Genomic DNA, 23,718 nt, shown 5'->3' on the forward strand with positions numbered 1-23,718 from the left:
CTGGGCGCTGCGGCTTCTCATGAGACAATAGTGGCCTCCGGGGCCAAGCATCCTAGGACCCTCGGACAAGCACACTCAGTGAGTACCCAGCCCAGGTTCGGCTCCTTGTCCTTCAGAGCCCATGAGGAAGCCTCAGCCTCTAAAACCCAGGGATGATGTCACTGCCCGAGCAGTTCCCGCTCTGTGATCCCCCACACCAGCCAAGCCCAGGTGGACAGACCACCGAGTCCTACCCCTTCCTTGGGACCCCCGGGCAGCCAGGCAGCTCCACAGGGCTCAGTACTCATCCAGACCTTGCCCAAGCAACACCCAGAAAAGTGGGCCACAGCTCTAGGAGGAAGGGGACAGATGGCATAAATGCCCCCCCCCATTTATAATGAACAGCAGTTTCTGTTGCAAAACCAGCATAAAGTGACCGTCTACACAAGTGCCAGGAGACCATCCCATTGGATGTTTACGCTGATTTAGTCATTTAATACACCTAGGGGGATGCCACACCCGAGCCAGACAATGAATGACATTTGAATTCCTGGGGGAAGTGTTATTTAGAAAACTAGATAAGGACACACATCACATGACACATGGCAAAAACAGTAACTTACTTTTAATGGCAGAACACTATTTCCTGTCCATGTCAGAGAGAACTAGTCAGTGGGACCTGGTTCTGCAGCATGGCAGGAGGGAGCCCTCAGCATAACTCACGGAGGCGAACAGCAACAGCATGCCCCTGTCAGCTCTGAGGGCCCCAGAGCTACCGGAGCCCACAGCTTCCCTGATGGCTCATTTTAAGTAATCAATGAATCCTGAAAATGAATGTCTAATTACACTGCTCTCCCTTTTTTCAAACCTGTATTATTCGCAAACATTTGCCTTAAGGTTGGACAGCGCATGGTGAGGATTTTCCCCATAAATGAACATCTGTTGCCTCCTATCCCCATCCCAGTGTCTGAAGGGCTTGGACCCTGGGCCTTTCCGGACTCTTAAGTCCATGGCCACTGCAGCAAAAGAGATGATGTTCTCAAGCTGACTTGCAGAATCCCCCACAGGCAAATGGCTCTGCATACAAACCCTGTATCTCCTAGAAAGCCAGTGCCACTGATCTGTAATTCTCTAAACTGTGTCAATCAGAATAAAAGCACACTGTCAATCCACACAAATCTATCAGGTACCAGAAAATGCCCACCGCATCTGTCTTTCCTGTTACCGATGCTAGGGGAAAGTGAATGAAGGTGGTTATCCAGCCATTAGATGCAATTCTTTACAATTTGACAAATGATGTCAAGCTCAAGAATATATAATCAAGGCCAGTGGCTCCTCCTACCAGTGTTCTTGGAAACCGCGTTTAATCTCTGCACCATTTCTTCTAGGGCCATCTCTTCATTTCTCAGCCAAAACCTCATCCTCCGATTCAACAAAACCGATCCCTGGAAGACCGTCCTCCGTCCTGCGCTGCACCAGAGGTGCCGTCGGGTGGGGCCGAGCGGTGGGGAGGGGGCGCGGCTGGAGCGGGGAGGGGGCTGTGGCGCTTTCCTTGGCTCCTCAGGATTGGTCCCCGGGCCACAGGGAGGGGGGCGCGCTTTGCGCCGATGGGGGGCGGGGGGCGCTAGGCGGAAGCGGAAGCACTGAGTCTGCCGGGCGTGTCACCACCCCGCACCTGGGAGTCATGCGTGTGTGCACCACCTGAGCACCTGGGAGGCTAGTTCGCATCAAAAGGGCATCTCACAGGTCTGCCCTCGTCCTTTCCCGGCCCCGTCCCCCCCCCACCCCCCCCCCGCTCTGGGGCTGGTGTCCTCCGGGATTGGAAATAGCTGCTGCAGGGAAGCAATCCCACGCCACCCTAAGAACACGGAGCCTTGGCCCGGTGCTCCCCTCACTTCCTGCCCCGGGCCCCCTTTACCTCCCGCCGCTGCAGGGCAGGTGCAGAGGCCACAGCAGCCCGGAGCGCGCTCCCCACGAGGCCTCATGCCCAGGTGAGAGGGAGTCGATGGGTGGTAGCTGCAAGGGCGTTGCCAGCCCTAAGACACAGGTCTGCGGGAAGGAAGCTGAGCTGCAGGCCCAGGGCTCTCTAACCTCGCCATGTTTGGCAGAGGGCCACACTGTGCATCTGACACCAGCAGCTCCACACAGATTCCGGGCTGCTGGTGCTCAGGGTACTGCTGCAGTGCATGGGTGGTGGACCAGCCTCCCCAGCCGCTGGCCAGCTTTTCGTCAGGTGGCCTGCTTCCTTAAAAGAAAGTGTTTCAGAAGCGATGGCCATTCCGTACAGGGCAGGGGAAGGGCAGTGCCAAGAGCTGGCGTGCACGCCGTAGTTCAGGCCAACAGCATGAGAGCCCCGGCACTGGGTTTCAATAACACTTGTACACCAGGGCCACAGACCCCAATATACGGCCATGGTGTATGTCAACACCATGAGTGCAACAGCACAAATGTGCACCAACATGTATATGTGCCAGCGCTATGGTGGACCAGGAACACATGTGCACCACCGTGTTATACATGCAGTAACACGCATGTGCACCAAGACCAGTCTCCAGGAATACTGCACCAGCAGCACAGTGTCAACGCATTCGGGTCAGCAGCCTTACCAGTGTCCAGCGACACCTGTGTGTGCCCGAAGACCACCCCTTCCCAGTGTCCATGTGTGCACCAGAACTGGAAAGTCCACATCAGACGCATATGCACCAGGGTGCCGTTTCAACAGGGCACGTGTTGTGGTCATGTGTGGTGGGTGACCTTCAGCACTGAGCTAAGGGTAAAGAGACAAAATAGCAGATGTCCCAGTATTGGTCCTCAGAACTCAGGGTCTGCGAGGTGAAGAGCTATAAAATAATTACCGCACTAAATAAACCCCCGGATAAATATGTGATAAACACACACACACACACACACACACACACGATGAGACAGTAAGAAATTACTGCTTTTCTGAACACCAACCCCCCCCCATGACAGCAGTGTCTTTGGTTTTAAATAATCTCATGAGGCAGAGAAAGAGAGGATTTCAGAGGTTTAGAGTGGACACAGCAACTCTACGTGGACAGCCAAACCCCAGGCTATCCAGGGCTGAAGCAACCTACGCTGTGCCCATGGTCCCAGGAGCCAGGACAGTTAACACTTGGATATGCGTGTCATCTTCAAACGGCCACCCTGTGTGTGCTGGGGGGTCAGACTTGAGCCCCTCAGCTCCAGAACCTTCACGGTCACCCCTCCCCCATGCAGAGCAGGTGCCTGCAGCCTGGGAGAAGGGCCGTGAGAGAACAGGGCAGGCGCTGCAACGCGGGCCCTGCCTTCCCACAGGTCTCTTTCCTCGTCTTCCTTCTGTCCTGCGGAGACAGGCCTACGTCTTTCTAAGTGTGCTTCTGAGCAGCGCAGGCTTTCTTGGGGGAGAACGCTGACGGCTCAGGGCCCGTAGGGTGTCACCTGGATCTGGTTCCTTATGTGCACTCCCATATGGGCCCATGTGGTCCACACCTGGAAACTCTGCTAACATTCCATCTTCAAAGCCAGAAGCAAGGGCAAGGGTGGCGCCTAGCCTGTTGTAACCATCCTGTCGATGCGTGTGGAACACCTCCATGGGACCCCCAAGAGGTCCCAAGCACCTCTTCAAAGACACATATGCTAAAGACTGTCCATCCTTCTGGTGACCAAGAGGCGCCGTGGCCATCTTTCTCCCTGTTGCACACTAAGGATCCTGTGCTCATGAACAGATGGGACAGGGGTGTGGAAGGAAAAGCGGCAGCTGCTTCCATGGAGCCACAGAAGCTCCGCAGAAGTGGGGTCTGGCGTCGCTGTCTCCTCTTCATCTCTTGGGCCTCCTTTGCAGAAGGTGCAGAGAGGGGTCAGCCACCATAAGGCCTTTGCCTTTCCTCTCCCTTGTGTGGTGGTTAATGTGGATTGTGAACTTGGCAGGTTCTAAGTTATCTGGGTGACGAGCCTCTGGGCATTCTCTGAGGGAGTGTACAGATTGGGGTAATTAAGGTTGGAAGAACAACCCCCTTTGGGCAGCCCCGTTCCATGAGCGGGGGTACTGGACTGAATAAATTGAGATCAACAGCTGTACCCATCTCTCCCTGCTTTCTGACAGGTGCAGAGTGATCTGCTGCCTCCAGCTCCTGTCACTGTGAGGAGGGAAGGCACCCTCCAACTGTGAGTCAAAGCAAACCCTTTTCTCCATTAAGTTGGTTTTGTTGGGTATTTTGTTACAGCTACAGAAAAGTAACTAATGTAATCTGAGCTTCCAGAATAGCATCAGCTCACAGGACAGACCTAGCACCCAGTGTGGGTAAGTCCACACCAGGGGCATCAGCCATCATCTCGAGGGAAGCACCCTGTCCCCTCAAACTTGAAGGACTTCTGAAGATCACCTTGTGAACTCAAGCCCTTGCTAGACCACAAGACCAGAGTTACTTAACCATGCATACCTCTTGTCCCCACCCAGCCCTTGCTGTTTAAAGCCTAAACCTCAGGTCAGTACCCCAAAGATAGAGGGCCATTGGACCCCTCATCTGCGACCCCTTACCCATGTGGCCGCCATTATTCATCCCTTTAATGGGCGTTTTGAGACGGGTGGCTGAGCCCAGCTTGTGGGATTCAAGAGCCTGGCTGTTTCTTAAAGCAGTGTTCATCTATATTATGCCTATGGGAGTTCAGTCTGCAAGTTAAGTCTGTTCACCATGTGTGTGCCTGAAGCCCAGAGGCCAGAAGAGGGTGTTGAGTCCCCCGGGACTAGATTAAACAGGGTTGTATGCTGCCATGTGGGTTCTGGGGATGAAACCCAGGTCGTTTGGAAGAGCAGCCAGTGCTTTTAAGCCGAGAGCCATCTCTCCAGACTCACACCCTGGCCTTTGCTCTGAAACCTCCCTGAAAGGACACACAGTAGTGCCCCCCTCCATTGGGGCAGGATTCAGATTCTGACCTAGAACCAAGTACTTGTCTCTAGGACCTTGCCAAGGAATCTGGGTGGAAATGATCTCTGGCAGTTTCTGCAGTTGCCCAGGTCACAAGGTAAGCCCCGCCCCCAGCGGCTCCAGGAAGAACCACGGACCCAGGGGCTGGCTTTCTTCCTTTTCACTGCCTGTCTTGTGGGACAAAGGGCCCAGGGGAGCAGCTCAACCCCAGGCCAGGCCCCAGGAGGGAGGCCATGCTGTAAGGCTACACCTGGATACCAGCCTTTCCCTAGCAACCATTCTGGAAGATCAGCCACGGAGAGAAAGGAGGAGGAGAGCAGACCTGGGTAGGGCAGCCCTGAAGGAGCTACCCCTTCTGAGGTGGAGCTGTGGGAGGAGCAGGGCACACAAAAACACACAAGGATTTCTCCACCCTATAAGGACAACAGACTCCCCAAATGGAGCCAGGAACATCACAGAGTCATCACCAGCTTGAGGGGAGACAGGCAGATCCCTGGAGCTTCTTGGTCAGCCAGACTGACACAGTCCTCAGGCCTCCACACATGTGAACACATATGCAAGTTTATGTATGCCTGTTACTTAACAGGCAAAAGCTTGTGTGTGTGTGTGTGTGTGTGTGTGTGTGTGTGTGTGTGTGTGTGTATGTATGTTTTGTTTTCCAAGACGGGGTTTCTCTGTGTAGCCTTGGCTGCCCTGGACTTGCTTTGTAGACTAGACTGGCCTCAAACTCACAGAGATCCACCTGCCTCTACCTCCCTGAGTGATGGGATTAAAGGAATATGCCATCCTGCCCAAGTGGTAGCTATTTTTAAAGTTTCTGGAATATGTGCATACTTCTATGTATGAAGTTGTGTTCCCAAACACAAGGGTTACTGCCTGTGCCCCAACGAGGTAGGTTTGGCCATCTGTCCTCAATAAGCCATTTAAAAGAGCCAAATCAATAGTGAAAAGCAGGAAAACCAGATTTATTCACTGTGGCTACACTGAGAAAAGGGATAAGGAGATCCAATGACACACCACTGCCAAGCGCATCTTTGGGATCCTGAAATGAGGGTGAGGTTTGATTAGAAGGCAACAGATATGCGTGATTAAGTAGTCTGGTCCAGGTGTAGTCTCCAGCCCTCCACTGGCCGTTGCTTGTCTGGGCTTTAGACATGTCTTGAAAAGTGACCGACAAACTCTGAGCCTCTTTGGGGAGACTCCCTTTGGCTGGTGTTTTTCATTCTCCTAGCGCAAGAGTCCTGTGCAAAGTCCCATTCCTTTGTGGTCCATTGTTTCAATAGCCTGATAGATTGATAGACATATATGCCTCTTTAGAATATCTGTCAAGCCAGTTACAATTTTTTAAATTTCTGTTTAGCACCTCAGCCTTGAGGTGGGATGTGTCAGTATCTGAAACACATTCAGTACACAGACTGCAAGTAGGAAGCAGGGTTAGAATGCATTTAGGTAGTGCCGGGCAGCCATGCATACGGACTACTTCTTCAAAGGTGATTTAGCCAGTGCGGCCGCTCTGGGAAGATGGCCCTGGGGGGGGGGGTGGCCGAAACCTCTGACTGTGGCCATACAGAATAATTTTTTTTTCTGCTTTCACAATTAGTTTGGGTCTTTTAATTACTGAAGATGGATGGCCACATCTGGTTGGCTGGGGCACAGGCGGTGGCATGCTCAGTCGCTCATGAAAAACAGACAGCAGACAGACACAGGGAGCCGAAGTATCCCACGGTATCCCAAAGCAGGTATTGAAATCAGACTGCTGTGCTCCGAGCTACTCCATACTGAATGAACAATTCGTTCAGACTGTTCCTTGCCCTGAGTACCTCCATTTGGTTGCATTCTGAGTGCAAACACAGAGGCAGGGTGACCAGCTGCCACCACCAGCTATGAGACAGGCTGATGCATTGCTTACTCCTAAGAGTGAAAAGGTACCACCTGTAAACTTACCAAAGCAAACTGAGTCCCTGTGAACTCACAGATACTGGAGTCATCAGAAAACTAGGCTGGGAACCTACTTGGCACACCGGACTGGGGAGGTGTTCAACAGCTTTACCTGGGCCCCAGAAAGAGGGTAATGTGTAGAATTGTGATGGGGGTGGCCCGGCCAATCTGTCTGCCGTCTGACAGGGTATGCGCATCAGGGGTGTTACCCACAGGCAGAAAACTCCTGTCCCCAGGGCTCTAGCCCAGCGGGGTCCTTACTGCTCTGTCTGACCACCAATCCAGACCCAGGCCTGTGTCTTGCCTCTGAGGTCTCCAAGGCCCTGCATCTTGCTGGACTCAACCCTGGGCCACATCTAGCCAGCAACCCTGAGAGTCCCTGTGAGGCTCCTCCAGCTCACTGGCTCCTCACTGCCCTACCTCACCACCTGCAGTGCCGCTGCCTCCGGGAAAGCCTGGTTAAGGTCTTAGGATGCTTCTGCAGCCTTTAGAACCTTTCTTCACAGCCATTCTGTAACATATACAATTACTGTGTAATGTGTAATGGCGATCGATCCCTGTGTCAGTGGTTGAGAGTAGAATGAAAGAGCCTGCGTCTGCCTTAGCCAGCTATCAAGGGGAACTGGGACGACTTGCCAAATTGCAGCCTGCCAAACTGAGCTAGCTCGTCATTTATTGCTGTTCAGTACACTCTAGCACTGTAGAAAGACACAACTATGCACTTGTATGTTTCTTGCATAGTGTGCTCACAACAGGGCGCTCTGCGTGGGGAGCATCGGTGGGCTTACACTGCTCCCAACCCTCACAGCGCCAGCACTGCTAAGAAAGACTCGTGGGTAAGAAAAGAGCTAAGCTTGGCTCCCGTAAAGGCCATTTGCCTCGATGAGGAAAGGAGAGGCTCACACCAGCTGGATGTAGGGGAACCACATCTCAGTCCCATGACAACGTCAGGCCACCTTAGCGGCATCCTAGCAGAGTGGCTATGGGCACGTGAGATGAGCAGGCAGAGGACTTGCGCAGCTGAGGAGGCAGCTGCCCTCACCAGGGCCCACTGGCTACACACTGGGCCACCAGCCCCGAGGCTTTAGCCCAGGCTACAGCCACAGTGATCCCTGTGTCTTCCTGGGGAGACTCACTGGATGCCAAGGAAAGAGGTGTACCGTGCCCTGGAGCGCATTTGGAGGTCCCTTCCCACTCTCAGCTTCCCTGAGGCTGTGATGGCTCATCCAGGTCACCCTGCCATCTTCTCCCTGGGCATCTCTTGCCCGTGGGGCTATTAGTCACTGAGTCCGCCCCTCCTTTCCTTGCAGGACCAGGTCTTGCATCGACAGTATCTTATTTCCAGGTCGGGTGACAGGCAGCTTTGTGGTAGGGCTCAACACTGTTTCCAGGAGCATGGTTCTTCCCAAAGAGAACACAGTGCGTGCCGGCACTCGGGGTTGCCACGGGCACTAGGAGCCACTTTTCCTGGTAGTGGGGATTTGCTGGCCACCTCATAGAGATGGAAATGCCTTCATCATTTATTTCAGTTACGATGGAGGGAGCACCGCAGAGCTGTATGGAGGACCTCAGCCTATACACATGCCAGTGTTAGACCACCAAAGAGATCCCAGAACCGCTCAGTCCCCATGCCCTGTTCCAACCTCATGTACTCCAGGACTCCAACACCAAATGTCCCTCAAGCACTCCTGCATATCTTAGGAGGGAGAGTGAAAGTGGCCTGTGTACCAGGGTGGTCCAGCCCAGGGGTGAGTGGCACAGCTGGATTCTCCCTACCCTCTAGGATCGAATTTGAAAGCCACTGTGACAACAAAGGTCCAAATTCTGAGTTCATGAAGTGGCTCTGTGTTGAGGGTGGCAAGCGGCATGGGGACTCAGTCCTCCATAGTCCTGTGGCAGAGGCGCCCTGCACCCACTCTGGAGAACTTGTGAGTGTCATTAGAATACAGGACCCAAGTGAAGAAGGCTAGTCTCTGCTCACGTGCTCATGCAGCAGCCCACAAGCCCAGCAGGAAGGAGTGGCCAGCTCTGGGCAGGGCGTCTGTTCGTGTGTCTGGCTTAAACACTGGGCAGGCTGGAAGGCAGGTCTCAGAACTGCAATGCGGTCACCCATCCAAGCCCCTCACAGAGGGTGACTGATTTAGGGACCCTGTAGGTGCCTGCCCAGGGCACAATATGCAGACCTCCAGGGAGACAGATGTTAGAGGACAAATCTGTATGTTTGTGCAAGTGTGTTTGTGTGCCTGTGCAAGGATAATGGGTGAATTTGTGCGTCTGTGCATTCTTGTGAGTTCATGTGTGTGTGTGGTGTGCTGTGTTGTGTGTGTGTGTGTGTGTGTGTTGTACCAGAGAAGAGCTGAGCAACATGGGTGTGTGACCACCCTGTCCCTCTGGCTTCTGAGCCCGTGCTGGGGCAAGTTGCAGGAGTTGGGGGTCTGAGGTTTTTAAATGAACAGGCTTGAGCTTTGTGAACTAAATTGAAGTCCTTTCCAAGACCTCAAAGGGCAGGAAAACTGTGGGACCAGGACAAACAACAACAACAAAACAACAACTCTATTACATAAATTCCCAATGCAGCTGGCAATGAAGATCAGAGGCTCAGTCTGGGCAGCAGAGGGGCGTGGGGCAGGGGGCATCGGCACCAGAGGTCCACAGGCTCTCCTTGCCAGCTCTGCTTGCCTAGACTAGAAGTGCCTGCTTTTTAAGGATCCATTATGGAGTTCAGGAAACAGCCAATTCCCTAAGCAGTGAGGGGGGTTCAGCAAAGTTCCTCTCTTGAATTCTGAGGGGAAGGCAAGTGTCCTTGCTCTAGTCCTGGCACAAATTACATGGAGCAAGACTGCAACATAATAGTTATTGTTCTTGAGGACTGTCACAAGGTCAGATCATCTGTGACCTCAGCTGGATCAGGACAACATCGTATCACAGCACTCAGCACCCAGAACTAGAGACACAGGCAGCCACAGCATGCAAGATTGAGATATGGGGTGTTGCCTCAAGAAAGGGGGGCCTCTAGCTCAGCCCCAGCCTGTGGGTCTACCAAAGAGGGGGCAGGAGAGAGCAATGCTGGGACCCCTTGTGTAAGCCAGAGCAGCTGGAGGAGAAGCTGGGACCAGCCTCAGTCACACTCAGTAGTGCCCTGGGCCCTGTGTCCTCTGAGAAGGAGCATCGTCCCTCATGTTCAAGAGTGTGGGAGACCCATCCCAGCCCCAAGTGGCTCATCATGCCATCCTGGTCCCAGCCAGAGGATTTGTCCGGGGGAGACCCAGCCCTTGCTCCAGCACAGAGGATGCCTGGCTGCCGTGTGCTTTAGAGCTGGTGCCATGCATATCAGGGTCATTTCACCAACAGTCCTGATGGAGTGCCTCCGTTATTCTGGGTCTGTTCCTTCAGGCTCTCCTTTATGTGATCTGGCTAACAGGCTTCATCTGCCTTTGGGAAGTTCCTTGGGAGTTCTCTGCAAGTGTCTTATGATGTCATAGCCAGGGACCAAGCCAGCAGGGACTCTGTCCTGACACTCCGAGGAAGGGAAGAGTAGGGAGTGAGGAAGATTTTAGCGGCCTTGAAAGTCTGAAGTCCACACACCTTCTCCATCTTGCAGCTCAAGCCTTGTAGTCCACAGGGCCTCCTGTGGTGGTGAATAACAGGCTGGCCAGTAACAGCTCTGGCACGGCCTTCAGTTGATGGAGGACCCGTAGGACTATTGACAAAGGACTGAAGGTGCCCACTTAGACCCTGGGACTTGCCACAGGAGGGACCTAGTTAGGGCTTAGTTGGTGGGAGACTGCAACGGATTCTGTAGAGACCAATGTTGTCTCTGTCTACCAGAGGGAGGCAGGTGGTTCTGAGGCAGGGGACAGGACACAAGGTGGAGGCCAACAGTGGGGTCCAAGTCAAAAGCTGGACAGTGTAGGGCTGGGTTCCACCTGAGGCATCCCATGAAGGACTAGCCCTGACCACCTCTTGAGCTTGGGGCTTCCAGAGCCCCCAGGACAGCCAGGTAGCAAGCTTGTATTGTTGTGGCCACTGTCACAATGCTCTGTTAGAACAGCAGCAGGAACTGGCACCACCATGAAGGTAGACATTGAAGACTATCTTTTTATTGCTGTTTGTTTTTCGAGATAGGCTTTCTCTGTGTAGCATTGACCATCCTAGACTTGCTTTGTAGACCGGACTGGCCTCGAACTCACAGAGATCCGCTTGCTTCTGCCTCCCAAGTGCTGGCATTACAGGCATGTGCTACCATGCCCAGCCTAAAGACTATCTTTCTGTAGAAGCAACCACCCTGTCCCCTGAAAGGAGGCATGGACCACCCCTATCCAAGGCTCAACAAAGCAACCAGAATGGCCCAGTGGAGAAAGGGAGGTAGTACACAGTATTAAGAGGCCCTTGGCAGGGTGAAGAAGGCTAAGGGCTCTTAGCTCCAACCCTAGATAATGAAGTTCCCTTATCCCCACAAGAGAGCCAAGGCATTTGAAGGACTTTCCAAACAAAACCACACAGTCATCTAGAGTGCACTCGTCCCAGACAAAGAACAGGAGCCTCTGTGTCTAGGCTAATATCCTAGAGCTGGCTTTCAGTCCTCAGCAGGGAGCAGAAGGGCTGGCCATAGCACCATGCTCTGACAAGTAGCACAAGCAGGTTGCCAATTGTGGTGCATTGCACGAGTGAGTAGCTACCGGCTGTGAGGAATGGTTAGCAGAACCTGCCAACAGATATTTTGCCTTTGTCCAAGAAGGGGATGGAATATCCACCTAATGGTGGGAAAACAGAACCAAGAAGATAAACCAGCCAGTGCTGGAGACTTGAAACATCGAGGAGCCGTGGAACAATGGGCAGCTTCCTCATATTTTGTTGTTCTGGGCGCACGCCTTGGAAAACAACACCCCCGCCCTCCAGCCAGGATGGCTTTCTCACCTCACTGCAGGAACAAGGGACACTCTGTTCTCAAGAAGGGACAGCCCAGGAGAGAGGAAGCCCCCAAGCACACGAGCTGGTGCCGGGAGAGCGGGGAGAGTGTGCTGTTAAGACAAAGGACCTGCTGATGTCACACCACATCCAAGAAAGTCTGATGAGGGATCCAGATGGTAGTGTATATATTTAACTGACGCACTGACTTCCTAGGCACAGGGACTCGGGAAGCCACGTGGAAGGAGTGGACGTGAGGAAGGTGATTCCAGCACGTCCATGTTGGAGAGCAAAAAACACGAGTAGCATTCCCAACAGAGAACTATGAGACAGAGGCTCTGCCTGCTCACCTGGACTGACTTCATAAAGATCTTTGCACTAACGTGAACCCAGCCTGACACAGCGGACCTGTCACTGACGCTAAGTGTCTTGAAGAGAGCCGAAGTCTCCATCCAGAGATTCGCTGCAGAGCAGGCTTGCTGTGGGCTCCTGTGGGGTCAGCCAAGACCTTGCAGAAAGGAGGTTTTAGTAGACCTCTAGGCTGTCTTGGGACCAGAGAGCAGAAGGAGGCATGCTCCCGCAGAAGGCATGGAAGGTCACAGTGTGAGTGCTGTCACCCTGGTGTCTTCCCGGGGGTGATGAAATGTGGGGTGCAGAGGATCTGTGCAGATCAGACCAGGAGTTCAGGAAGGGACAGATTGTGATGTGAGCGGTGTGTGGCTGGCCTGGGTGGGCTGGCGGGAGGGGCGCTGCTGAGGTGCTGGCTAGGGCTCTGCACATCCGGTAGATGTGGCTGAGAACACTTGCTGTCTCTGGGCTTAGAGGAAAGCAGATGGCCCTCCAAGGTGTGGCGGTCCTCACCAACCCCCTTGAAGGCCAAAAGAAAAAGACTGAAGCCCCCAAAGGTGAGGGAATTCTGCCTCCAGGTGCCATGCAACGTCCCTGCCTCAGTTTCCTGACTTCCTAGGCCAAATGGTGTGTAAGCTCAAGAAAGCAGGTACATGGGGCACAGGCATCTTGAATCTCACTTGAAAAATGATGGCTGACACAGGCCTGGGCGGAGGCCATGTGGGTACTGGCTGGCAAGTGATAACACATCAAGAGAAAAATACTAAGCAGGTGAAGTTCCGGGAAGATGGTAGCCATGGCTCACAGACATTCACACTGGAGGGATTTAGAAGCCACAGATGACGGATGGGAAGGAATTTGAAGAAAGCCTAACATAAGCCTAAGTTTATGTTTATCCTTTATGATCACGGAAAGTTAATGACAAAATTGTGCCAAGTAAGTCAAACAAGGCTGTCTCTAAGATAAAAACCCTCAGTGATCAAAAGACTAAAGCACACCTTGAATTTCTCCTACGTGAATGCGCGCGCGTGGCAGTTACTTCCATAGAACTTCAGGGAACTGCTGGGTTCAGTGAGGAAACCACAGCAGCAGGCAGCTGCCATCCCTGATTGAAAGGTGAGTGATACATAAGCCACACAGCATATTCTACCCCATGGACAAAAATGACAAGAGCAAGACCTTGAAGAGACCCTGCCACATCTGCCCAGTCGGAAAACAAGCAGACGAAGCCAGGACCAGGTTGCTCTGCTCCACTGCGATCGGCAGTGGCAGTGCCTGCGCCTGGCTTCAACTCCTCTGAGCACAAAGAGCAAGCCAGATCTTGAAACACTCATTGTTCTTTAGCTTCCTGTCTGGAGCTGCAAGCCGAGGTCCAGGGCACTTCCATCTCTGTGATTAGAAAGAACTCTCCAGGGCATGTCTGGATGAGGCACCGTTAGCGCTTGCTTTCCTTTTGAGGCTGGCCTGCAGAGTTGCCTCAGGCACAGGCGGCTAAGAATGCAGTCCAGCAGGGCTGTGGGGAGATTTATTTCTCAGTTACTTCCCAGAGTGCCAGCCGGCCCACACAGTAAGAGCCACTCAGGCGTGAGCACGAGCCAGCCACCACTCCTGAAGTGTCGCAGGAGTGGTGTCATTCCCCACACTGCAGCAGACAAAGGCAACATTGCAAAGGGTACACTCCCATCTTAACTGAACTGTAGCCTTGCTCTGAGAAGAGGGTGGGATGTTAGATGCAGCTGCAGCTTGCCAGGACTCCATGGGGTGCACATAGCACTGGAGCTACAGAAGCCAGACCCAGCTGGGTCCGGTGTCCCTCGGATGGCCGCCTGTCTCTGGAAGCCACAGCCACATCTCAGTAGAAGAGAGAGCAACCACAGGTAAACAGAAGCAGTAGGTGTTTCTCAGGCCACACCTCCCCACCCGCCAGAGCCACCACCTGGTCAGGAGCTGCTCATGCCCTTCAGAGTCAAGTCTCTAGATACCGCCTTATGGCCACAGGGGGCAGAGGCCACACAGTGCTGTGTGGGGTTGGCCATGGATGTTCTAAGTGTGTGTGTGTGTGGGGGGGTTGCTAGCAGACTAACAACTGACATCTTTAAGGACTGGTGTGTACCAGCAGGTTAGGGCTTTTTCTGTCAAGCCTGACATTCCAAGTTTGGTCCCCAGGATGGGACCCACGTGCTGGAAGGAGAAACTTGACTCATTAAAGTTGTCCCCCGACCTCTACATATGATGCTGACAGCTCTGAGCTGTTCTCTGAGGAAGAGCGGCACCCCTCTAGAACACTTCTTCTTTTTTTTTTTTTTTTTTTTTGAATACTTATTTTATTTATTTATTACATATATACCAGAAGAGGGCGCCAGATCTCATCATAGATGGGTGTGAGCCATCATGTGGTTTCTGGGAATTGAACTCAGGACCTCTGAAAGAGCAGCCAGTGCTCTTAATCACTGAGCCACCTCTCCAGCCCTCTAGACCACTTCTTAACCTTCCTAAAGATGCAGCCCTTTAATACAGTTCCTCATGCTGTGGTGACTCCCAACCATAACATTATTTCCTTTGCTACTCCATGACTGTAAATTTGCTGCTGTCATGAATCGTAATGTAGATATCTGATATGCAGGTAGATATCTGATAGACGACCCCCTGGGGGTTGTGACCCGCAGATCGAGAACCGCTGCTCTAGAAACTCCCTTACTCCGTGGTGGCTGAGTCTGGGCTGTTGTCCCAGCTCAGCCTCCTCTTAGGAAGACAAGCCTTAAGGGACCTCTCTGCCTCAGCCGCCTACCCTGTGTAAAGAGGGATCACAAAATGAGTACCTCATTGGACTCTATTTAGGATTAAATAAATCTGAACCACGTGCTAGTTTTCTATTGCTGTGACAAAACATTCCAGGAAAGCAATTGGGGGTGGGGGGAGAAGGTTCATTTGGCCTCACAGTTTCAGAGAGTTCAAGCCTTAGTCACCTAGACCCATTACGTAACTTGCCAAACATCACCTCACAGTAGCCAGGGAATGGGGTTGAGGGGGATACAGTCACTCCCTACAGCCAGATCCCACCTCTGGAGCTGCTGTCACTTCCTGTAGCCTATCAGAACACAAGGCCATCCAAGGAGTAATGCAAGATGAGGTCAGAGCCTTCATGGTCCAGTTACCTCCCCACAGACACACCTGAACACTGGCGCCTTCACCACACAGCCTTTGGGAGACTCAGTTCCAGACCATGAAAATCCAAGTGTCCAAACAGCCCCATCCTCACAGTCCTCAGACAGAGTGTCAGTGTGAGACAGGCTGCAGAAACACCCCAAAACCATCTGAGGATTGCTTGTCTTGTTCTCATCACCTGGCCAGGCTCTGGGTTGGGGGTGCGGAGGCTGGGACCTCAGCTCCTGCCCAGTAGGAGCTCATGATTAAGCTCTGGACTCTCACGACCAAGAGTCTAGCTTGAGAGTCACTGCTCTGCAGACATATTTCTCCAACGTGCATGAGTGTGGACGGTAAGATCTGGCATGGCAAGGCCACCTTCTCATCCCCCAGACACTCTTTCTCTTCCCATCCCACCTTCAATTACCCACATTCCCTGAGTCCCTTGGGCTACCTTCAGGGACGGGGCATATCATCAAGCCATGACATCTTTCCCAGGCCAGACAAGCTGGACACCCAGGCCACACAAGGTCCCGCGTGCCACCACAGCTGACTTACCCTGATGAGGCTCCATCTCCATGGCTCTGGGACAACCCAGGGAAGCGGTTCTTACAGTGACCCAGGTGGCCAGCTCTCTGGACAGGCTCCCGTGGAGGTGCAATGAGCCAGCTGTGGACATTCAAGGTGGTTCCTCTCCTTGTACAAAACAGCAAGCAGAAGCGCCTGTAGTTTGTAGCACCAGGCGACGAACTGCAGGGTCCAGAGGGGACAGAAGAGGCCTGAGGAGAAGAGCAGCTTTGCAGCATTTTCGCTCCCAAAGAAGGGAGGCTGCATGCAGTGGGCAGAGCAGGAGCAGGACCTGCTGCTGTCTCCACGAGGCAGGAGTTTCTAGGTGGGCAGGGGCCCAGCACTACATGTCCAGTCTACCTGGTGCTGGGACAGATGCATCAAAATTCAACACACTTGACAACAGAACAGAGACCAGCTCGGCTCAAGGCAGAAATCCGGGTGCTCGCACTCCAGGCTGGAGAGGTCTCAAGGCAGACCTAGGGCTCCTGGGGAAACGACGCGCAGAAAGCCTGCAGACTTGTACACACACACACAGGACCTAGAGTGTGGGAGTGGGAGTCAGGCTGCAGGGCCTGTTCCTCTCGCCTTCCTGCCTGTTGTCCCAGTCCTCCAGGGAACGTTGCAGGCAGGACACTGAGTGTGGGTCTGACAGAGTCTCCTTCCAGAAGGAAGGCTCCAAATCCAGGTCTTCTGACAGGAAGGCCCTGAGTGACATATGTGTCATACAGAGGTGGGGACAGCTGCTGCCCCAGGGAAGCTGGAAACCAGCAGAGTCAAGATAGGGCCACACCCGCAGGACAGCTGTCTGCAAGAGTCTTCGCTGTCTTTCCAGCCGCTGACCTTTGTTTCTAAGGACATTCAGGAACTTCTTTCTATGGCTTTCCCCCATTCTTTGTGGGTTCACGGTACAGGGCAGGTCCACAGTTTTGACTCTTTGAGAGGGAAGAGCCTATCCCAGTATCCACTCAGAACTCATGGTGACCATGGCCAGCACAGATCTGTCTTCCCTGTGGTGAGCTCCTTAAGTGAGGGTGAGCCCCTTAAGTGAGGGTGAGCCCAATACCTATATGACAGAGCCTGGAGGCTGTGGACGCCACCTTTCTGGAATTTGAGGGTCACACCATTGACCTCTGCCAGACACCGATAGAAAATCAACCTGGAAACATCCTTTCAAATTCATAAAAATCATACTGAGTCCAAAACAAGGCTGGGGTTAGAAGAGGCAAGATGGTGGTTTACCTCCTACAGTGAACACGCTCCCCTGGGGGGGAGGGAGCAAAGCCCTCTGAGACTGTGACCTGCCAAGGCTCCGTGCTCCTCATAGGAGCGCTCTGCCAGGATCAGCTGGTGGAGTTTGTAGGAGAGAAGATGAAAACAAATGCAGGCAGCCTTGGGGTCCTGTTCCCAAAGCCACGGGTTAGTTCTCCTCACCAGTTACAGTGGCACGGTGCAATGGCCACACCCAGCCATCACACTGCTCAGGTAACTCTGGGACACACAGCTTCTAGGCAGCAAGCCTCGCAGGGACAGTGGAACACTTGTATTTTATGTTATTGCTTGTTTTCAACTGCGCCAAATATGTCCCCTAAAACAAACAAAACACACAACGCACCACAAAAGGCAAGGATGAGGGGAGAGAGAACTTATTTAGGCTGCTCCTTTAGACAAGGCAAAGGAGGTCTGCTGGGTGACCGTTTCTTCAAGTATGAAACTTCCTCTCCCCCTATAAGTAGAAGTGGTCAGGAGCAAAGGAGACAGAATATGCTCAGGGTCACACTGGGGTCTCCAGAAACGGTGACATGGGACAGTCCAGCTGGGCCACTGCAGCTGGCCACCCGGAAGCCAAGGCCTCAAACTCTCCAATCTCTGCCCCTTCCTTTGCTTTCCTACACTCTGCTTGAATGTTTAAACATTCGCTTTAATCTTAGAATTTTATTTAGTCAAGCCTTAACTTGGAAGATATATTTTCAAAGGCCAACATCAAGGTCACTAGACTTGAGTTAACCGGCGTGACACCCACTCAAGCCGGATGCCTATACAGCAGGAATCAGTGTTTACAAGCCAGCGGAGACCGTGGCTATCTGAAAGGAGAGTCACCTGCCTCTTTCGATCTCAGGGAGTCTGTGCAGGAGCGCTCCCAGGCGGCACTTCAGGGTGGGATTGCTGGCAGAGGGTAGAGCCTTGCGTGTTTTTAGATAATGCCAGGTTGATATGCCATTGGGACAGGAGGAGGGTGGAAAGAGAAAGGGTGTCCCCCCAACAGCTCCCCAACCCTCAGCTCGACATCACAACAAATCCTTGGAGTAGAAACAGTGAATGGTGGACACAGAACAGCCATGGCATCCTGAGCTGCCTAGACAGTCCCAGCCCCTCCCCGCGCCCTCAGCGCAGGACCCTAGCTCTGCCTGTGCTGTCGCATTGTACAACCGGAAGAGTACTGTGTGAGAGGGGCCCGATGGCACAGGCTCCTTGGGGCTGCTCTTTATTAAAGAACTTCTAGAGGCCCCCAGTGGGGGAGAGCACCCCAGCTCCTTCCTTCCTGTGGCTGAGTCATGTTCCCCGTCCCATATGCACATGCTACATGCTCTAACCAGTTGTTCACAGAGCCGCATGGTTTCTTCACAGGTTTTAGTTTAATAGCTAAAGCTAATACAAACATCTGCAGCTGGGTGATGAGGCACACCCATCCACCTCTCACAGTGAATCCCCAGGGATGTGACCTCCGCAGGTTCCAGGAGACCTTCACGTTTCCTCTTGGAAGTCGCCAGACTGTTTTCTAATATGGACATATGCACCGGCATGCACGTGAGCCTGGCTCTCCAGGCCCCTGGCATTTGGATGACCACTCTTTCAGGTCTTAGCTATTCCGCTGGGTGAGGACTGGTGATCTGTGTACCTCACCATCGGAGCAGCGAGCCCGGGGGCTGACGCCACCCACGGGCTGTCTGTTTCTATGGCTGAGTTTGCGGCTGCCTAGTTCCTCACCAGATGTGTGGTTTGTGCATCTTTCCTCCCAGTCTGACACTTGTCTTTTGAGTCTAACATGGCTGCCCCAGAGCACAAGTTTTTAGATTTGATAAGGTCAAATGTATAGAGGTTTTCTTTAACGGGCGCTTTTGGCATTACATGGAAGAATTGGCTCAATTCCAGGTTGTAAATACCACTCACTCCTTTTCCTAAAGGTTTTTTGGCTTTGCATCTTGTGTTCAACTATGGAATCCATTTAAACTAAAACATCACTTCTTGCCTAGCCACATCTAGACACCCAGTTTTTCTGACACTGTCTACGAGAGCTGTCCTCCTTCCATGGAGCCGGTGGACCTGGGCCAAAGGACAGGCCTGTAGGATCATTCTGAGATTCCAAGTCCTCCATTCAATCCTGTGGAGGTCCTCAGAAAACCTACCCTGCCTCGGCCATGCAGCAAAATCAGAATTCAGATCAAGTCTTTTGCTTGACTCTACCTTTCTGAGAACTGGTTTAGTTGTCCCAGACCCCTGGGTTTTCCTGAGACAGTCAGTATTCCAGGTAGCAGCACAGGCACTGCTCTGCTCGTGAGATGAAGTTTCTTCCCTTGCTGCTTCTCCCGGCTCACTTTCTGCCTTAAGTGGGAGTGAGGTTGGGGAGTGGGGGTGCGACTCAATGAGGTTCCCACTTAGTGTTGGCACCTTGACCTCAGACTGCCTGGCCTCTAGAACTGTGGGGACAGAGACTTCCGCTCTTTATAAAGTGTCCTGCTTGTGGCATTTTATCACAGCTGCACAAATAGACTAGGCCTCTGGGACATAAGGTCCTGGCATGCCTTCTGTTCCCCATTGCTGAATTCTGGGGCATCACATTAAATGACAGAGGGACAAGTAGGCCTCCCCACCATCTGGAAAGCCACACTTATGCCTCCTCTGTAGCTTTTCTTAGAGAACTGCCAATATAGCTGGCTTCCAGGTCTTTGGAGAGCTCATTCAAAAGAATTCCCAAGATAACAAAGTTCATTGTGCTGCCGGTTCCTCTGTTTCAGAGGAAACCATGACCTCCAGGTAACCTCGGGTCCGTTTTCCTCTCAGAGGAGTCTTGAAGGCCTGGAGAGCAGGCACGGATCTCTCTCTGCCTGCCTCTGGGGCCTCAGCATGAAACAGGACCTGGTGTGCCAGGGTCTGTTGCCAGGACATGTCCGTGGTGTTTATTCCCTGAGATAAAGCACATATATCAATCAGCACAGGGCTTGAGACAAGCTAACGCAGAGTGCTGACTACCAAGGCTGCGCTGTAATTACACCCCTGTGGGTCTAGCACGGATCACTCCAGAACGGAGTCCTGTCATTATATCCTGAAGTGAATCTTAGACACACATAGTGGACGGGACACATGCAGGAGGGTCTTGAATTTAGTCAAAGCAAGGTGTCACCCACATAGATTCCAGCTGTTCACATCAAAGTGTGGGGAGGGAAAGGGACAATGAGTACAGCCATCAAAAGCTCTGAGACTTCCACAAACACAGATGGACAAAGATAAGGGTCCGGAGCACAACGCCAGCCCCTTCTCTCCGGAGGAAGGATGGCACACATGGTCACTCTGATGGGAAAGCCCACCCTTAAAGTATCAGCACAACTCTGAGGCCATCGCAGGCCTCTTTGGGGCCTTTACCTTTCCTTTCCAGGGAAGAGACTAGAAACGCAGGTAGGACCAACCTGAGCACTGAGCAGTGAGCACCTCAGACTTCAGCCTGCCCCTCAGTGCCCCTGCCCACTCTGTCTGTGCACCTGGCAGGTGGGTCCTTCCAGCCCTGGCTCTACAGCTGACTGCACAGGTACCATCAGCTCTGGGGGTGGCGTGCAAGCATACACAGACTCAATGTGAAAATTCGCCTCATCTTGCACTTTTCTCCAGGGTCCTTGTCTGAGAAGCCTGAGCTTGGCGCGCACATGAATAACAGCACCTTCAGAGATCTCCCCTGAGACTGGGCTTTCCAGCCTGATGCTGAAGCCATGGCTGGCCGTGGCTGCTCTGCCCCCCTAGTGAGCACTTTGGGATAAAGCAGCTTATAGCAGAGGGTACCAGGTGAGCAGAAGCCAGAGTGCCACTCAAGCTCCACCGCCCGCCCCCAGGTGAGCAGAGGGTGTCCACAGAGCTTTAAGGAGCACAGGTGATGTCATGCTGTGCTGAGCTGGAAGCCAAGGACTCACAGCTTCATCCACGCTGTCATGGTGTCACAGTGACTGAGGTACACACCTGGGCATCCACGACACTCACACGTGGATGCCTGTGATCACGAGATGAAGGCTTCTGCCCCTTTCCCAGGAGCATGTCCAGCCCTGAGCGTGATGGGAACTGCTCCATGTCTTGCTTCTTTGGAACGCAGGGCGGCGTAACATCTGCTCAGGTGTGTGACTTAGTGTATATCCTGAATACGGTGTCCTGTTTCTCTTCCAGTTGCCGAGCAAAAGCAGCTTCAAGGGAAAGGAGGTTTATTTGGCTTAATTCCGGGTTACATAGCCCATCATTGAGGGGAAAGTCAAGGCAGGTACCTGATGCAGTTAGATGCACCCACCACAAAGAGCAGAGAGAAATAAACACACACAGTGTTCCAGACACTTGCTTTCCCTGTCCATATGCACAATTCAGGACCCAGACCCAGGGAATGTCTCCCACTGTTGGATTTGCTCTATTTCATCATTTAGAGTGATCAAGGCAACCTCCCATAGACATTCTCGCCTTGAGACTCTTCCCAAGCGATTCTAGATTGTTGGCAGAATTTCTGACAGTGGGTTTCATTTCAGAAGGCAAGGAACACTGCCACCTACTGGCTGCAAGGAGCACTGCATCTGGTCGGGGACAGGACTTTGCAGGTAAGAGTTTCTCTATTACCCTGTGTTCTGGTCACCAGGCTTCTTTCCGAGCTGGGGCTGTGGCTACTATCACCTCATGAGCGTTTCAGTGGCCAGAACTGTCACATACCTCTGCATGGGTGGTGACTCAGAGAGCTCTCAGGAAGGAAGCCCTGTCATGGAGGATGAAGCTGCCCGCCTGGAGAGGTCTGACAGTAGGAAGTTTAATCCTGAGCACAGCTTTCTACAGCAGATGTTCTGTCTTGTGCCAGTGGCTTGGAGTGCTAGCCTGGAGCCGGCAGGGCATCTCAGTGACACCCCCAGACCCCAGGCTTACCCCAGCCCCTTCCCCAGGCTCTGCAGCAGTTCAGCTGGTCCTCATAGCCACAGGGTCACTGCTGACCCTCCCGCCACTGTGTCTGTCTCTAGGGAGGGCGGCCCCAAAGCCTCTCCATGCACAGTTGCCTTCCTTGTCTGGAGAAGTCTGCCCACAGAGCTGCCTGCAGCCAGCTGCCTGGTAGGTGAGCTGCCACTGGCCGCAGGCAGCTCTGTGGCAGCTGTGCGATCGTGAGTAATGGGGGGACTGAACGTGCCGGAGTGGGCAGAAGGGCTGTCCGTGGTGCACGCAGCTCCCTTCTCCTGATGCACAGATGAGGGCATTTCTCGGCACTCTGCCTTAGAGGCCTCCTTGGGGCTGACCAGCAGCTTCCCCCACCTGGACAGACACTGGGTTGGACCTGCTGTCTGGACCATAAGATGGGAAGTGGAGCCCAGACAGGCAGAAGGATCGACTGCGGCCAAATGATTGTGAGAGGAGGCCCTAGGGTGGAGCCAGCTCTGTCCAGGGCATAGGCCGTGGGATTCCTAATGAGGCTGATCAGACCCCAGCTCACCTCACCTCACAGTCAGAAGCCTTTCCTGGGGTGGGGGGCGGCCGAGAGGGCTGGGACCAGATCCCACATTCCTAAGCCACCCCACGGCTACGGCTGCAAAGGTCGTCATCTGCCTGTTATTTGCTCTGGTTTTTGAGAAAGGGCCTCACTCTGTGGCCCTGACTGGCCTCAGACTCATGGCAGTCCTCCTGCATCAGCCTCTTGAAAGCTGCTGTGATGAGAGCGCCACACCGGAAGGCTGTGGTGGATGCCATCTCCATACCCCGTACATCCCAGAGTCTCCTAGACATCCCGTTGGACCACTGTCCATGAGGTGGGTGGGCGGAGGCTTACAACCCCCCAAAACAAGAGGGTCCACCTCTCAGGTGTAACGCTGCCTGAGCTTTTGGGTTGCACAACAGTCAAGTCACAGACAGAGCAGGTCCACAGGAGGGCAAGCGCTGCCATGCCCACAAACCCACCGCTGACACCTGCCCCGTACAGCACTGGCACAGGGGGTACACGATGCCATCCTGTGGCCACTTTGACATTTATAACAACACGCACGGAACTAGACTAAGTGTCACTGCAGACGCTTCTCCGGATGTGTGTGAATTCTTAAGAGAAGGCTTCGGTTAAGTGATCGGCACATAAGGTTTCAAGTTGGAAGTCAAAGTCATCTATCTATTCTGATGCAGTCCTGAGATCCATGGAGAGCTGACCTACATAGCCAACTGACAGCAAATGGAGCAAGGCAGCCAGGGCTCCCTTTGCCTGAGCTGGCCGTGGGCAGTGCCACCCGGAAGGCCATCTGGTTCACCTGGTGAAATTTCAGCAGGATCCCACATTCAGCTTAGCTCAAATCCAGAGCTTTTGCACACAACCAGAATTGGGGACGGCATTGCAAAAGACACCTCCTGTCCCCAACAGATACATGGGTAAGAAAGAACAGTTAGGGTGCTTTTCCTGGTGTCAAGATAAATGGTTTTGAGTTACTTGCCATATAAAACACATCAAGACTTAGACAAAGTGTCCAGCTTTTCCTAAACAACTAATAGTTTTATTATGGAAAACATTAAGAATCGTCTTCCTCGCTGGAGGAAGCCAGGCCCTCAGAACTGTGGAGCCATGGTTGATGCAGCAAAACAGGCAAAAGCAGAACCATGCCCGGCAAGAGCCTTCCCATGCTGCCCTGCCTGCCCCTATGACAGC

The 23,718-nt window shown here is 53.1% G+C and overlaps 1 protein-coding gene and 1 long non-coding RNA gene across 8 annotated transcripts in view; one reads left to right on the plus strand and one right to left on the minus strand.

Moving 5' to 3' along the window:
• Mcf2l (MCF.2 cell line derived transforming sequence like) overlaps nt 1–23,718 on the minus strand; it is a 139,259-nt gene that overhangs the window by 94,470 nt on the left and 21,071 nt on the right. For 3 of the 6 annotated variants that reach the window (XM_055608501.1, XM_055608500.1, XM_055608496.1), the window contains exon 1: nt 1,322–1,472. The exons of the other annotated variants lie outside the window; for them this stretch is intronic. In XM_055608501.1, the coding sequence (XP_055464476.1) occupies nt 1,322–1,400 (79 nt within the window). In that variant the 5' untranslated portion in view covers nt 1,401–1,472. Of the gene's footprint in view, nt 1–1,321; nt 1,473–23,718 lie in introns of those variants that run through there. 6 annotated transcript variants of the gene reach the window in all.
• Nucleotides 1,405–23,718, plus strand: part of LOC129677864 (uncharacterized) — a 30,373-nt gene continuing 8,059 nt past the window's right edge. Inside the window, exons 1-4 of one of the 2 annotated variants that reach the window (XR_008720275.1) lie at nt 1,405–1,460; nt 4,085–4,146; nt 20,697–20,867; nt 21,587–21,655. This is a non-coding gene — a long non-coding RNA (uncharacterized LOC129677864). Of the gene's footprint in view, nt 1,461–1,914; nt 1,971–4,084; nt 4,147–20,696; nt 20,868–21,586; nt 21,656–23,718 lie in introns of those variants that run through there. The other variant, XR_008720274.1, reaches the window with a different exon arrangement.

Source organism: Psammomys obesus, unplaced genomic scaffold (assembly GCF_907164565.1).
Source record: "Psammomys obesus unplaced genomic scaffold, mPsaObe1.curated_primary_1811, whole genome shotgun sequence".
Lineage (NCBI taxonomy): Eukaryota > Metazoa > Chordata > Mammalia > Rodentia > Muridae > Psammomys > Psammomys obesus.